The sequence below is a fragment of the Dermacentor silvarum genome, chromosome 2 (genome assembly GCF_013339745.2).
Source record: "Dermacentor silvarum isolate Dsil-2018 chromosome 2, BIME_Dsil_1.4, whole genome shotgun sequence".
In the NCBI taxonomy this organism is placed as follows: domain Eukaryota; kingdom Metazoa; phylum Arthropoda; class Arachnida; order Ixodida; family Ixodidae; genus Dermacentor; species Dermacentor silvarum.
The window spans coordinates 259,469,458-259,485,728 of NC_051155.1; the positions used below are offsets into that span (position 1 = coordinate 259,469,458).

Consider the following 16,271-nt stretch of genomic DNA (forward strand, 5'->3'; position numbering starts at 1 on the left):
AAACCCAGCAGAAGACCCAGCTCTGACGGAACGGTTCGGCACGGCTCATTCAAGGAGAGAGGACCGGCTTCCTCACTCCGAAAGAACCGCCGCTCACTTACTTAACCACGGCTTCCTCTGTCTTCAAAAGAGCGGCCCACTGCTGAGCGCTCAGGAGCGAGCCGGATCTTTTGAAGAGCGAGAGAGCCGAGGCGAAAAGAACGGCCCGCTCCTGAGCGCTCAGGAGTGAGCCGGATCTTTCGAAGAGCGAGAGAGCCGAGGCGAAAAGAACGGCCCGCTCCTGAGCGCTCAGGAGTGAGCCGGATCTTTCGAAGAGCGAGAGAGCCGAGGCGAAAAGAACGGCCCGCTCCTGAGCGCTCAGGAGTGAGCCGGATCTTTCGAAGAGCGAGAGAGCCGAGGCGAAAAGAACGGCCCGCTCCTGAGCGCTCAGGAGTGAGCCGGATCTTTCGAAGAGCGAGAGAGCCGAGGCGAAAAGAACGGCCCGCTCCTGAGCGCTCAGGAGCGCTCAGGAGCGAGCCGGATCTTTTGAGCCGCTCTTTTGAAGAGCGAGTGAGCGGTGGTTCAGTAAGTGAACGGTTCAGTAAGTGAGCGGCGGTTCTTTCGTTCTTCAGCCGAAGGCGAGGGGGTGAAGGCGACTCTTGCGAGGAAGGGCGGGAGGGCAGTTGCTTTCTCGTACCGCTAATGGATGGCGTGGAAGTCGCACCCAGCAGAAGACCCGGCTCTGACGGAACGCATCGGCACCGCTCTCTGAACGCGAGAGAACCGGCTCCCTTTCTCCAAAAGAACCGCCGCTCATTTTTACTGAACGAGCGCTCACTCGCTCTTTTAAAAGAGCCGCTCACAAGATCCGGCTCGCTCCTGAGCGACCCATCTCTAGTTTAAATTTACGAATGTTGAAAGGTCAAAGGGTCCCTGAAACGGTTCGGTCAAATTTTGTAGACGTGTAGGGTGCAGCTACAGTAAAACATTTGCGTCACAATTTAAGTGAAGCTTCTCATATTAAGAGAGCTATGGACGATTACAAGTTACCCTCCTCCCTAGCCATGCATTTCCTCCTCAACTCGCTCGCCAAGTGATTGGGGATAAGCTCCGCCTGCATTGGCTCTACGTCATGTTGTGATGTACGTTGTCGTCTATTTCCGGTTGTCTTGGAGCCAGCGTGCGAAGGCTCGCCAACCTCTCCACTAGCCGCCCGGCCGTCGATCCCCAGCGAGAGTGATCAAGCAGTGTGCATTGCGAGCGTTCTGTCGCAGCGCCGAGCGTGTCCGGTATTCCAGTAACCACAGGCGGGCTGGGTGTTTTGACGGATATCCAGATGCGTAAACTAAAGTCCCGCCATACCGCTGTGATGAAGGAGCTTCGTAGACGTACGTGAGCAGCCTGATCGGCATGCACGGTCGAGCCATCTGGTGGCGCAGAGCTCAAACAGCCAAATACAGATCTAGTATTCCTGTAACCAAGTGTAAAACATTTGAAACATATAAAAAGACAACGTGTTCAAGATTACGCTCCTGCCAAAAATTTGAGCCAGCAGCAAAGTAGAAAAAACTTGGTTACTGCTATATTAGCTGTGTGTTTGGTTGAGCTTTGTGCCACCAGGTGGCTGCACCGTGCAAGCAGTTCACGTTTGCCCCTCCATTCATCACGTAAAACGTGGTAAAACGGCCAGTACACTTACGCTTGCGTTCACCTGAATACCGGACAAGCTAAATTCTATTGTGGCAATCCTTCGACGTGATGTGACGGCCGCAAACGCGTAGATGCTGGCGCCGTTTGGATACCGTCAGTCCGATGCGCTGCAACCACTGCGCTCGTCTGCTGCCTTGCAGCGGGGCACGATGTTGAAGCTTGACATGTCGCCGATTGCTACGTTTGCAGCCCACAACGCAAGGGCAAACCATGGTGCTTGCGAAAAGAAAGAACAAGACCAACACTGACAGCGCAGCTCTCGTCAACACGGAGCACGTTGTAACACAAGCAGACGACGCTTGCTGTTGGCCGGAAGTGCTTTTTGTGTAGTGATACACATGTCCTTGTGCATTCTCTTTCTGTTACTTTCTTTTTATAGAAACAAATTAACATCTAAACTATTAAGAACAACATTTGTTCACCATAATGTTGGAAAAATTATCGATGACGCGACCTGGGCAGCCAATCGGATAGCTGGCCCAGTGACGTATTCTGGGCAAAACACGTCATCTGGGCAAAAAAAATCAGCCACTTGGCGTGCTGCAATCGGCAGCGATGTACATTTTTAAAACCTTACAATAAATTACATGCTTTACGTGGAGCGCTTAGATGCATCAATTAATGATCAGAAGGACCTACTCTTACGACTCAGTACGTTTGTACACAGTCGTCAAAATCGTTTCAGGGTCCCTTTAATGTCCAATGTACCCACGATCTTTGCATGAAGCAGACAAAGTAATAATTTTTTTTAAATGGTGCAGTTTAGCCCGAAAGGCGAAGCATCAATTGCGATAGCAAATTAGTAGAGAGCTATAAGTAGTAGGGATAGTAGTTTTATCGGCTGCATAACTTGACACATTCGCTTAGTAACTGCATTAACAAGCGTGGTGTCAGCGCACACAAGCAAACATGAATAGGCTCGATGACCGCAGACAACCACTGTTAAAACGTGGGCGGGGGGAAGCGCGGCCGCCGCAGCGAGCGAAGGTTCGTGCGGTCTATCACTTCAACAGAAACTGAGCGGCGTAAGCACAGCACATAAAAAGGTCAGAGCCGTGTGGAGATCGCTTTCAAGATGCGGTGCGCGCGACAACACCGACAGCCGGCGCAGGCGCAAAGTACAAGAACACATTTTTTGGCAGAGTAGAAGCCCCCCCCCCCCCCCCCCCTCCCTCCCTTCCGCGCTGCCTTCCCACTTTGCTCATTTCGCGTGGGAGATTGTGTCGCCGGCTACCCTTGCGCCCCGTTGCAAGATACTCATTTGGTGCCGTAGCACAGCGTCGCCCCCCTCCCTCGCTCCCTCTTATACCCCCACGGCCTTTCAAGCGACCGAAGTCGAGTTTGCTGTCCGTGAAGGCGCGCATCCCCCGCGCACTTTCACTCGCACATACGGCCCACGGCGACGATTTTATTGCCCTTGGACTAATGCTCCACGTCTCCTGCTCCTCCTCCGCATCGCCCTCGTTGATCTCCTCTCCCATCGGTGGGCACACCTCATTGAGAAGCGTGCTCGCTACCGCCCTTGTCGGTGAGATTTTCCCGTGGAAGCCACATTATAACCGGTATTTCGTCTCGCGCGGCTGCACTGTAAGCAATATGCATATACATGGAGTTCTATGGGAGGGTAAACGGGAGTCGGAAAAGGCCGCATTGTAGCCAGTTCTGCACTATAAACGGTCATGTTATAAGTGTTCTATACTGTATGCTTGCTTAAGGTTGTCTCTGTACATACTGCGTATTGCTTGAAGCTGCTAGCTGAAAAAAAAAAGACATAAAAATTGCTTTTGGTAACTTTTGGCCACTCTAGCAGTAAAGGAGAGGAGGGGGAGTTACGAGCGGAGGGAATTGAACTAACACTTTTCTCATGGGAAGCAGGGTCTGTACTACTACATTGAAGTCCCCTGCAAGGTTACGTGTTTCTCACAGACAGTTTCAGAGAAAACACGGGGAATGCGGGAGATGGAAATTAAAGACAATGGGCAACACGAGAACAAGGTGGGAGCTGGAGCCAATGTTTCGACAAATGGACTTGTCTTTTTCAAGGCGACATATGCTCTCCTCTGGACAGTATATATAGGTACAGTTCCTACCTATATACCTATACTGTACCTAATATATATATATATATATATATATATATATACTGTGCCGAGGAGAGTATACGTCGCCTTGAAAAAGACAAGTGCACTTGTCGTAACGTTGGCTCCAGCTCTCGCCTTGTTCTCGTGTTGCTCATTGTCACAGATAGTCTGACACTTGTAAAGCATGTTCAATTATGTTTGCAACACTTTTTTTTTTTTTTCAGATTTCAGCTTAAGATGTCTTTTTGCTATCATTTCAAACAAATTTACATGCAGGGTTCGTACACCTCTTTGAAATCCTTGAAAAACCCCTGAATCAGGAAAAAGAAATTCAAGGGCCCTTAAAACTCCTTGAAAATAAATGTGCTCTTTGAATTCCTTGAAAGTTAAGGTTGAGGGCGGCTTTTGAGCATCCAAAGTAACAAACTCTGCATAGCGGCTGTGCCATGGGCACTCTCTATTGGGAAACAATCCTAGATGTAGCAGACTTTAGTTATTTCGATTTTTCAGTTAATATCCCATCCAAAGTTTTGTTATTTCAATCCTGAAGTTAGCCTTTGCCAGATAATTTGAACTTGGCTGGTCATCATGCACACACCCAACTGCAATGGATACCGCAGTGGGGACTCCAGTAGCGGCAGTTAACCGTCTTGGTGGTGCTAGAGAACTGTGAGTGCGCCGAGCCCGTGTCATCTGCTGTAAACGGCTATTTTCAGCCTGTCCCAGGAAGTCATTAAAGTGAAAATGGTAGCCTACAATGAATTATTAGTGTTTACTCAATTCTAATGTACAATAATGAACAATTCTAAAATTGAACTTGTTAATTCGGTGAAATCGCTAGGTGTATTTTTTGACCATACTATGACCTGGCATAGCCATATAGATTTTCTTGCTAGTAAGCTTTTACAAATCACTGGAATTTTTTTTCCTTGAACTATCTTCTCTACTCAATTAAATGCTTGATTTATAATTCACTTTTTCTCAGTCATTTAAATTATTGGTGTCTTCTCTGAGCTACCACTTCGGCAACAAATATCAACAGGTTGTACATACTGCAGAAGAAGGCTCTTCGCGCTATTTGTAATAAACCATATGATTTCCCTTCAGCTTATTTATTTCATAAACTTAAGACACCGAAAGTACAGGCCCTTTTAAAGTATCGTCTAGTGCTTGCATATAAAAATGAACAGAAAAGAAACATAAACTACATTACTTTTATGGCTAACTTGAAGCTACACGAAACTCCATACAGTACAAGAAAGCCAGAGTACTGGCACGTACCATAATCGCGCACTAAATATGGATCACACATGCTGCGTTCCAGGCTACCTCGGTTACTAAATGATCTTATTGTTAACAAAATTGATATTGCGTCTTGTTCTCTTCCCGATATTCTTGATTTTTTCTCTAATATGCGAGTTGTACAATGCCTATATGCTTATCAAGTGCAGTGAGCTTTTGCACAAAATCTCTTACTTTTGTATCCGTTTCCTTTTTGTTCTTTTTTTTTTATGATGGAAATCGGGTAAATAAATTTGTATTCCGTGAAGGTGAAGTTTGCTGGTTTCGTCTTTTTACTACTGCCACAATCGGAGGCATGCTACGTTTTTCTTGCTAGAACGATCAAGTAGCCGCTCTATTTCTACTTTGTTCAGGAGCTTTATTGTCATTCTTATGTTAATTTTCTACTTTGAACCCAATAAAAATTGGTTTGAATTTGATTTGGGGACATGTTAGAAATGGGGTAAATTCTGCCGAATGAATCATTAGTGTGTTTTTTTATGTGTGTTTTTTCTACTTTTTGTTTAATTCGACCAATTTCGTCGGTCCCATTAGGGTCGAATTAATAAAACTAAATTGTATTTTCTTTTCAGAGTGTCACTAAACGGTTGCACACGGTGTGCATAGATCCTTAAAAACCCTTGAAATTGAAAATTATGTTTTCAAGGCCCTTGAAGGTCCTGGAATTCTTTTTTTTTTTTTCCTTGAAAATCCTTGTATTTCTTTTTACGACCAGCTTTTTATGGTGGCTGAGCGTGCACCTAGCAATCTCGCCATTTTAAAAACAATGGCACAAGAAAAAAAGGGGAGACATTGCACCTAGCTGCGTACCACACACCTTCGCCACACTCACTTTTGACCTGCGTGACACGACACGCCTTCATCGCAGTCACACCCTCTCGTGCTCTCTCCCGACTCCCTCCCTCGTCAGCACCATTGGACTCGTGTTTCGGAAGAGCGGTAGGGAAACTGGAAAAAGGTGCATGAGGCTGGCAATGCGGCGAAATTCTGCCACATTGGGTGCATGGCACAATAGCGGGTGCGGCGGCTCACTTGCTTTCTTACACGGCCCTCGCGCTTTGTCTTTGAAGTTAAGCTGCGGTGGGTGCAAAGTCATCCCACTGCGGGCGACGCTATCAGCCGCAGTGGCGTAGTGGACGCGAAAGCTTCGTTTTTGTACCGTGGATGTAAAGATATCATTGACATGGCATGAAAAGCGCATCTTTGGTTGCGGACTCTAAAATTAAAAAAAAAAACGTTTTTCCTCATCAAGTGTTTTTTTTTTTTTTTTTTTCTGGTTGCACGGTTCTACGGCTCCTTCCGTTAAAGAAAAAGTATGTCAGCGACTCCACTTATTTGCATAAAAGGTCCAATTACCATATGACGAAGTGCCAGTTTTACCAACTTCGTTATGTCCAAGTTTAGCTATAGTGTTTTTGAAACATTGGTATAGTAAAAAATTGCTATATGGGATGCCTCTCTGCACCTTTGAAAAAGCTTTGACAGGGCCTTGAAAGCCCTTGAACATCCTTCAATTTCTGTCCCCGAGACCTGTACGAGCCCTGTTGCAATGTGGCATGTTCATAGCCACTGTTGTCTGGCAGTCCTTCGGGACAAAGGAGGCCTCATCGACATACGGGGAAGCTATCAAGTGCTCTTCACGCTTGTCGGTTCTCGCGGCCGATAAGTGTCACCTGGGACTGATGGATGAGCAGTTAGTCTCCAGGCTGCCTCATGCGTCGCTAAATGGCAACGTCGCCCTTTGGTGCGTTTCCGTGAAATTACCAGCGTCACCCGAACTACGACGAGGCCCGGCACCGACGGTGACGTGCCAACCTGGAGCCCTTTCAAGACAACAGCTGCCCTCCCTGGAAATGGTGGCTTCCGCGAACCGACCGCTACGGAGAGACGACTCTTGACTGGAAATGGTGGCTTCCGCGAATTGACCACTACGGAGAGGCGACTCTTGCAAGGGGCCAGCATCTAGCATTCCCGGATGTGGCTCCCAAGGTGTCAACCGCTGCCTGTGTATGGGGGCGACGCTCATGGGCAGGGTTTGGCGAACTGGTCGGAGGTGGCCATTGGCTAAAAGAACTACCGTAAAATACCGATCAAGCGCCCCCCCTCGATGTGAGGATAATGCAGGGAATGTTGGGGAGGGGGCCCTTGTTCGGTACTGCCACAAAATGCAAGATGGCGGCCAAAAATGCTACCCCCCCCCCCCCCAGATAAAAATGCAGAGTCGAAAAAAAAAAAACGGAACCGAAAGAAAAGGAAGACACACACAAAGTGCACTAGGTAGAACTAAAGCTCTTTATTCATTCATTTAATCGCTTTCGAAGCCGTCAAATGAGTCTTCAGAGTCCGATGCGAAAACGAGGCCTAGGCACTCTGTCTGCAAGCCCTCGCGAAGTTCTGGGGCCACGGCGCCGATGTCACAAAGCTGGTCATGCAGCTGACCATCCTCGGAACCGTCGAGCGCGTTAGCAATGCCGCACCCTTTGAAGGAGCGCGCGACAGTCTCTTCCGTGACAGCGGCCCATGCCTCTGACACAAAGTCAAGGGCATCCTGTCGCGACGGCTTCCTTAAATTGCCTTTCGGCGTTCTTTCCTCTTTTCTGATGAAGCTTTCCCACGTACGGCGAAGGTTGGCCTTAAATGGCCTATTCCAGAACACGTCAGCTGGTTGCAGTAGGCTTGTGCAGCCTGCAGGCACGTACACGACGTCTGTGTCGCTCTCGTCTAAGGCGTCCTTTGTTGCCTGCGTTTTGTGGATGGGTGCCTGATCGAGCACAAGTAGTCGCCGCACGTCATCGCTGTTTGGCCCCCACACCCTGGTCAGCCACTCCTGCAGCTTGTCCGATGTCATCCATCCATTTTTTGATGCGGTGACGCGGACATTTGCTACGAAAAGAAAAATAAATAAGTTAGCGGTAATCACTGTGATCGAGCATCTCCGTTATCATTACTCTCCGCTTTGAAAGCAAGCAGAAAAGAACTTTGTGCACAACGGTAATCACTCACCTGGTATGCGAAGACTCATGAATGCCTTGGGTGGAATCCTTCCGCTCGGTTCCTTGAGAATTACGAAAGCTGGGAGCTTGTGTCCACTTGCGCATGCTGCCAATGCAACCGTGAAGCAACCAGTGTTGGCTATCCGCACAGTGCTCTCGCCGACCACATTGTTCGTCCTGTTTGCCGGAGAGTCCATTCTGACCATCGTCTGGTCCATATTTGAAATGTTGAAGTGGGTGTAGTCGTGGCGTATCCGGAGAGCGTTCACGGCAGAGCGAAACGCCTTTGCTGCTTCCGTGAAATCTTCGGGTGTCTTTTGGCTTTCGTTGGTGGCTTGGCGCATTGTAACGCCGAACCGCTGTTTCCATCTCTTGATGTACTGGCTTGATGCAAAAAAATTTCCCAACTGCAAGCTGTGCGCAATTTTAACAGCTTCTTCAGAAAGCAGTCTGTTACTTACAGCACGCCCTGCGCTTCTTTCTCGCTCTAGAAATTCAAAAAGAGCGTCATCCACTTCTTCGCTGAACACCGGCGCTCCATTGCTCAACTTCCGCCGAAGCTTGGCCTTGCCAAAGTTCTGCTGCAGCAAAGTCTCGTACTTCTTCTCCCACTCGCGAATCCTGTTTCTATCTAGACTGAAGTGGCGAGCTGTCGCGTGCACATTCTTTCCGTTGTGGCGATGCCATTCCACGACTTCGATTTTCTTTTTCACTGTGTACGAGTGCATGTCGCGAAGTCACAGCCACATGTGGCACAGCAAAACAACAATAAAATGGTGAGCGTCGCCAGTGTCAAGGTTGCCAGTGTAGGTGGCCCGTTCTTGGATTGGATTTCGGATTAGACAAGAACGTAGCCAGAAGCATGGTTTTTGGCACGGTTTCGGTTTCGAAAGTTCCGGGGCGAGTCGCCAGAGAATTGGGGGGGGGGGGGGGGGGGGCGCTTGTTCGGTAGTAAACGATAACTCGAAATTCTCAGATTATGGGAGGGGGGCGCTTGCACGGGTGGGGGCGTTTGATCGGTATTTTACGGTAAAGTTTATTCCTCTCGTAGAGTGAAAGAGGGAAGCCTAAAAGGGATAAAACAGCGGGACTTGAGTGTTGTGAGGAGGCTTGACCATGTAGAGACGCTCGACCATGTAGGAAACACTCGGAGATTTAAACGCTACAACATGCAACAATGTTAGCATGTGGACTGCTCCAATATCATGGAGCCCTTCTTGTAAAATGTACATTTTGTATGTAAAGCAGTTTTCTGATCTCCCTGGATAACTCCTCCTCTTGGCGCCTGGCACGGCACCACCCATGGAACCTTCGTGGCCGCTCGGACCTTCGACTGTCGTAACACCACCACCGACAGGCTTGTTTAAATGACCATTGCCATTGTAGAGCTAGACAAAGCCAGATTGAGCGACCAAGCCATGCCACTATTTTGTTGTTGTGCTAGTTCACATTGCAGCCATCAAGGCTTCAGTTGCAAGCCCTAGGCTCTAGAAATACCTGATGGAAAGTAAATTTCAGCCATTTGGCATTAACACAAGTATCTTTGGCTCAAGTCGGACATTACTAACCAGAAGGTTATTGACATCACTACGATAGGAAAAACAACTTATAAAGGTCGGCTGCTGCTTAGCTGCAAGAAGTTGCAGCTAAGGAAAATGGGATTTCGCTATTTTTCGTTGTATGTGTGCAAATAAGGTTTGTTTCCTCCTTGAATTTTGGCCTTTTGCATCCTTGAATTTTGAGTCAAATATTCTGTACAAACCCTGTACACAAAACCCAACTCTGACAAATCCGGTAACACAGGTACCATAAATGATATACAGCAACACAGATACCACATAAATTGTGATGACCAGTTTGCTGAGTAGTATTGAAATTGTGTATTCATTACATGGCTTTCTCTGTTTTAAATGTGTGCATCCATGTAGCATGCTGGTTACTTCACTCGAAGCTCTCTAGTTGCAGCATGGCACCCAGTACCACGTTTTTTCTTTAGCACGGCCTTAAGGCTTGTTGCGCTGCTACTTCTGTGCAAATGATGAAGGCAAAGATGGACTGGCGTGTACAATTGTGCTAGAAAAGGCAGTCATGTCACTGATTCAGCAAAAAATCTTGTGGGGCTCTCTCATTTTGCTGCAGGCTTTTCTATCAGCTTTAGCTTATTCAGTGCAATCTCACTACAACACACCCAAACTCTATAGGTTGTCTCAGCTGCAAGGGCAGCTTATAATGAATTTCATCTACCCTTTGAACTTTGTTCTAAGAGAGCATTTACCAAAGTGCAGTTTGCACACTGGTGAGGCCCCACAATTTGAGACTGGTTTTAAAGGTGGATGCATTAAATGCAGGCCCAGGAAGATGTCTCCAAGCACCTGGTGATGATGAAGAACATGCTGTATGGCACGTGCGATACAGAGCCCCAGACGGACATTGTGGTGGCCCAGCTGGCACAAGAGCTGTACAACACCAACCTGCTGCTCCTGCTGGTGCAGAACCTTTCCAAGATTGACTTTGAGGTATGTTGTGCTCTCAACTGCAGAGGGGGCCTTGCAAGCATGGATGGCACTTCTCAGGGCTGGAATGTCCAAATTATTCCGAGTCAAGTCATTCACAAGGGGAAATATTTCAGAAAGATGCTAGAGCATAGATATCGAGCTGCACAAGTGGCAGCAGTGGTGGCTTCAGTTTCGAAGGCACGTGTGGTTGGTCGTCGTGAGCAAACATGTACCCGAATAAGTTCAAGTTACCTAAAGTGACCTCTCGCGCTTTCTTGCCGTAGAGCCCTGCTGGTAAGACCTGCGTTGTCACTCTGCATGCTGTGAGGGTGTTTGTCTCACCAGCTACAGAAGCTCGACCTTGTTCAGAGGTGGGCAGTGCAAAATGCTGGTCTCTGGCTGAGCACATCCCTTCAAGCTGCACATGTGAACTGCTTGATTGGCTGATGCATGCTGAGGCTTTCTATGAAGCGAATGCAGCATGTTTAATGAGGCGAGCATGCAAGGCAGCTCTAGTGTCCTCCAAGTATTCCAAACAAAGGCAGTCTTTGAAGAACCTGGCTGGCCTCCACGCTTGTGAGTGTACAATCCTAGAGTCCTTGCCCCAAGAGAAGGCCTACACCGGGTAGTTGGGCATATGTGCTCTGCAGGTGACAGTGATGAGGAATGTTAAGCACACTGAAATATGACAGAACAATAAAGGAAGAACAGTGCTCGGAGGTACGAGAAATTCATTTTAGCTTGTTGGTACATATTGTGGAGACAGCATAAAAAATGGGACAAGATTGAACAACCGAAACGCAGACTAAATGCTTTTACTTAAATAGCATCTAAACACGCATAAACAGTTACTTGTGCTCGTGCAACTTGAAAGTTGCAATTACAATAATCTGTGGCACTGAAAAATGGAAATATTAAAGCTTATAAAAGGTTCATGTAAAGGTACCGAAATTTCTTCAGTGTAATGCCGTTGAAACTTGATTTAAAGAAGTGATGGCCACCCTCGAATTATTTCGTTAAATCGGGAAGTTCGTAATATCGAGAAAGGGAATTTTCGCTCCTTCTAAATCTAAAACTGTGACATAGTGACGCCCAAAAGCTACCGCTGCGTTGTATTTGCCACTAATCCACTCCTGCGAGTGTTTAAAGGCTGCGAGGGCTGCCCGAATTGCTCGTGCAAAGTGCGATGCAGGTCACGGGAAGCTATGGCAGGCTGCTGATATGCAAAGACACGGAGAACAAATGCAGTGATTGTGCGAGCAGGCTGAGCAAGAAAGTTGCGAGGATATGATCAGTGCCATCTGTCACATAAACCATGAAATAACAAAAGCAACCGCCGCCGTCCCTAGCGCCATCTGGTACATAGAAGCGCTACCGACTGCTGTGTCCGTTATGCCATGCATGGGCGTGGCGTGCAGCCTTGTCAAAATAAAGCTAGGGTCGTGACTAGGGCGCCCGGATGTTTTAATGCGATAGCGTTAAGAGTGCATGCTTGAAAAACAACCTGTCTGTGTCGAAATTAAAAGAAATCACCGTTTTCTTTTACTCATTTAGTTCAGGAAAAACTTTGTTAAATTGGGTTTGGTGTCCATTAGTTTCGTTAATTCACGCTGATGACAACATCGAACCTTATGGGTACCTGACGGGGAATGGAAATTTCTTCGTTAGATCAGGAACTTTGTCAAACCAGGTTTCGTTAGATCGTGTTTTAACTGTAGTGTCGACATAGTACAGTCACCGCATTCTTCAATATTGTGCGATTGCTGACCAGGTAGTGCGTCAGCATCTTGCATGGAACAACCTGAAAGACCACGCTATGACTAGCATGAGCTTATCCTTGTGCATTAGTATTGTGCGAGGATACAGCGCTGTTGTCGTATTATTACCTCTTTACGCACCGCGCCCATTGGGCATCGTTAGCCCTCTATTGATGGTTTGAAATGACCGCTTTCGAGACCTTCCGCGCCGCTCACGGACATACTGCACTATTGGACCTGAAGGAGGAGGACTATGTTATTGTTTTCTAAGCAGTTCACGTTGTTTTTTCTGCGAGGCGGTGATTGTGAAACACTCTCCGAAGTTTCGCGATCGTCAAAGGAGAACGAAAAAATGGCTGTTCGCTATTAATGGTTGATAACACCGCTTTCGAGACCTTCCGCGCCGCTCACTGACACTGTTACATCGGACGTGAAATAGGAGAGACTATATTTTTGTTTTCTAAGCAGTTCTCTTTTTTCAACGCGCTCCGAAGTTTTGCAATCATCAATGCAGAATGCAAAAATGTCCGGCTCCGGAAACGGTGCGCGCGCTTCGGGAGATTGCAGATATCGCGATTCCACTGCCTCTGCGGCTGATCTTATCGATACATCGAATAGCAGCCAGTCAGAGGACGGCAACTTTTCATTGGACTTTAAGTCTGAAAGCGACGACGATGCAAACTAGCCCGGAACATTGGCAGCTGCAGCCCGGCACGCCCAGCTGTTGTGCTTGCAGTTAAATTTTTCTAGCGGAATACTTGTTCAATGTAAAATTGAGATTTTTTCCGGAGACAGTGCCTTATAGACGGCAATACATTTTTTATATCTCATAATTTTCATAACGTTTTTTTTCTTAGTAGATACCAAGCGTGTCTTTACAAACTTTGTTCAATTTCATGGCACAATCTTGATTTTAACAATTTATATCTTTTTTTGTCTCGTTAATAAAATTTTTATGCGCGAAAAGTGCATTCATTTTGCTTTCTGTTTATGTATTACATTGATTATTGAGTGCAGTAGTTCTTCAGAAAAAACATCTGCCGAAACATACAAAAAACACCTATTTTCTCCATGGTAGGGAAAGAGTTAAAGGGCAACTCCGGCGATTTTTTGACTATGTCAAGCTAATAAAATATTCAGGTTCCTGAGACCCTCCTGTGACGCACCTGATAGGAGAATTGTTCCGCAAATACGAAAATACTTTTAAATAAGCAAAAAAGCGCAAGAACGAAACCGAAACCTGAGCAAGCTGCCGAGCGAACCTCTGCGTGTGACGTCACCGAGTGTACCCCGGCGGGGAAGGCGCGCAACGATTGCCGGTCTCGCCCGCGGGGCAAACGAAACCGGCGAAGAGCAGACGCTCAGCTTATTTGTGACCGCGCCGGACCTTCGGGTGACATTGTAAGCTGCACCACCTGTTCGGATCTGTCAAACAGTGACAGTTATGATTCAGACGAGTTCAATAGCCACGAATCGCCGTCCTCCACCACTAGAGCCATCACCCATGCGCAACATATCGCGCTGCAACATGAATACCAAGGGTAGCCCTAACCACTGATATACGTGCTGCTTGCTATTTTAGGTGTTTTACCCCTCTCAGGCAACCGCTTTGCATGCTCACTGTAAGATGTGGAGCACGACTTTCCGCATTTGTATCCCACAAGAACGCCGCTGACAGTCCAAAGCACCGACCGGTGCATTTGTTTACATCGGCAGGTACAGCGACCACTCGTACGTCGTTCACTTGAGATAGTCGCTCATCGGTGACATCAATAATGTCCGAATATATCAAAACAAGCAGATTTTGTGCATGTAAGCACCATTACATAATTCTGGGTCGCGCTGGTACGTGCGACCACACACCTTCGGAAACAGCGAGTGGGAGACCGTAGTAGGGAAGCGTTGTGCAGCCTGCTTATCATCTTCGTATTCTCTTCATGCACACAATTACTGTTCCGTAAAGTAGACATAGATTAGGACGTTCGTTCATTTAAATGATCGTTCATTTAAAGAATGCATAGTTTTCTCGCGGAAACGCCGATGTCATGAAGTATGACATCGTTGGCAGCTTAACGAGACGGTTGTTTACGCATGCTGTATCGAAGGGGCCTCCGCTTGCTGCCCATTTGGGATACAAGGCAAACAGTGCACCTCGTAAGCTAAATAATGTGTCAGCATAACAATAGGTAATAATACACCCATGGATGTGCATAGTCACATTTCATTTAGGGAAGCGCCGGCGAGTGCGACTGGCCGCATTCGAGAACGGCAACGTCGTGTTGTCTCTTCTAGCTTTTTGCGTGTGCACTGTACGAAATGAGGAATGGTTTAATTCAAATCCGTATGGTCAAAACTGAACTACAGGAGCAGCTTTCCCCATCCTAATAGCTTAATTAGCTTCATATCAGTCGGTCTGGTCCGCCAGCAGCAGACGCACTAACTCGGCCTCTGTGATAGGCTTAACCTCGACTGAACGCGATCGGCATCGGCTCAAACTGTGTTTGCGGATGGCGAGGGCTGAAGTTCGTGCAGCCAACAACGCAACACCGCTTGCCACCCCGCATCACTTTGCCCGTCCACAGGGAATGCAACTTGTCGCGACAGCAACATCTCACGCCAAGCACTCGCTCACGATCGTCGACTCCTGCGCGCTCTCGTTGCTGTCGTCTGCATGATCCCGGCATACTCTGCATGCACCATTCCTGACGTCATACACAATGTGGCCTGTAACTGAGGAGGAGGTAAGGTATGGTGCTCGAGGCAATAAATTAAATTCATTTGTAAAATATCTGTGCAACTCTCAAGCCTGCTTTCTTTACGACATGACGGAGGTATTCAGAGGAACAGAGCCAGCGAATTTTATCGACATCCGTTGACATCAAAAAATCGCTGGAGTTGCCCTTTAAAGAATTGGGCAGCTGTACGTATTCAACTTGTTTAGCTGATGAAACGCTTTAACGGATAAACCGCTTAGCAGATGAAATGGGCAAAGAAGTTGAGGACAGCTCGGGGGAATTGACGCTTTATTGAAATTCAGGATTAACTGCGAAATAGGGTTAAATCTGCGTTTGTCTTAGTCTTCTTGCATAATAATAATAAAATGTAGGAGCAACTTGAAGAAAAATACTTTCATCTTAGTATATACAGATTAAATGCAGTGTTTCAGAAAGTACTACCGTACAAACTTGTGTAAGGGCTGCACTTTTTTTTTTTTTTTTTGCACAATTTCAATGAGGTGCCGCCCTTACACGGGACCAAACTTCTTGGTCAAGATGGCGTCAGCGCAGCCGAGAACTTGTGCACACCCGAGGTTTTGTGCACACCTCGGCTCTCGCCATCTAGTAGCGGCACGCAAAAGTAGGCAGCACACAAAAAATTTGGACGACGCTTTAGCGTCGATTTTAAGAGTGGCACACGATAGCATTCAAAGATCCCTCACTGCTTGTCAGGCTTCCTGGCAACTGCAGCTTTCTTTTTTCTGCACCTTCACCTCTATGCGCTGCTGCCGTAAAGCCCCTGTACACTGCCAAGGAGGCGAGCGCCATCTGGATGGCATTATTGCAAGGACCACTGACTGGTGCGTGCCGCTGTATAAATGGTAGAAATGCTGGAAAAGGGGTTTGTGTTCGAGTTTCCTAGTGACAGAATTATGTTTTCTCATATATTCAAATTAGTCTGATGCTATCATGCCTGTAGGTTGTGGTTAAGTCGTACTTTACGATTTTTCTGACGCATTTTACATTGAGGCCCTCTGCGCTACCCTCTGCCTGCGTGGTCGGCGTGGTTCGGGATGATTTTCTTGTCCGGACAATGCCGCTGACACCACTGCCAACACTGGATTTTCTTTGACACGTGGCCCTTAACGCTGTCCTGTTAAAATTCGTTGATGCACGCTTGGCGTGGGGACACTAAATGTGATGGCTTCTCTGTTGGAAAATTTTCCCCGAATTTTAG

General features: G+C 47.2%; 1 protein-coding gene across 3 annotated transcripts in view; it reads left to right on the forward strand.

The window, feature by feature from the left end:
• The window catches only part of LOC119443185 (protein Mo25), an 85,655-nt gene that overhangs the window by 31,119 nt on the left and 38,265 nt on the right, over nucleotides 1-16,271 (forward strand). For all 3 annotated transcript variants that reach the window (XM_049662653.1, XM_037708350.2, XM_037708351.2), the window contains one exon: nucleotides 10,414-10,581. In XM_049662653.1, coding sequence (XP_049518610.1) covers nucleotides 10,414-10,581 — 168 coding nt within the window. The remainder of the gene's footprint in view (nucleotides 1-10,413; nucleotides 10,582-16,271) is intronic.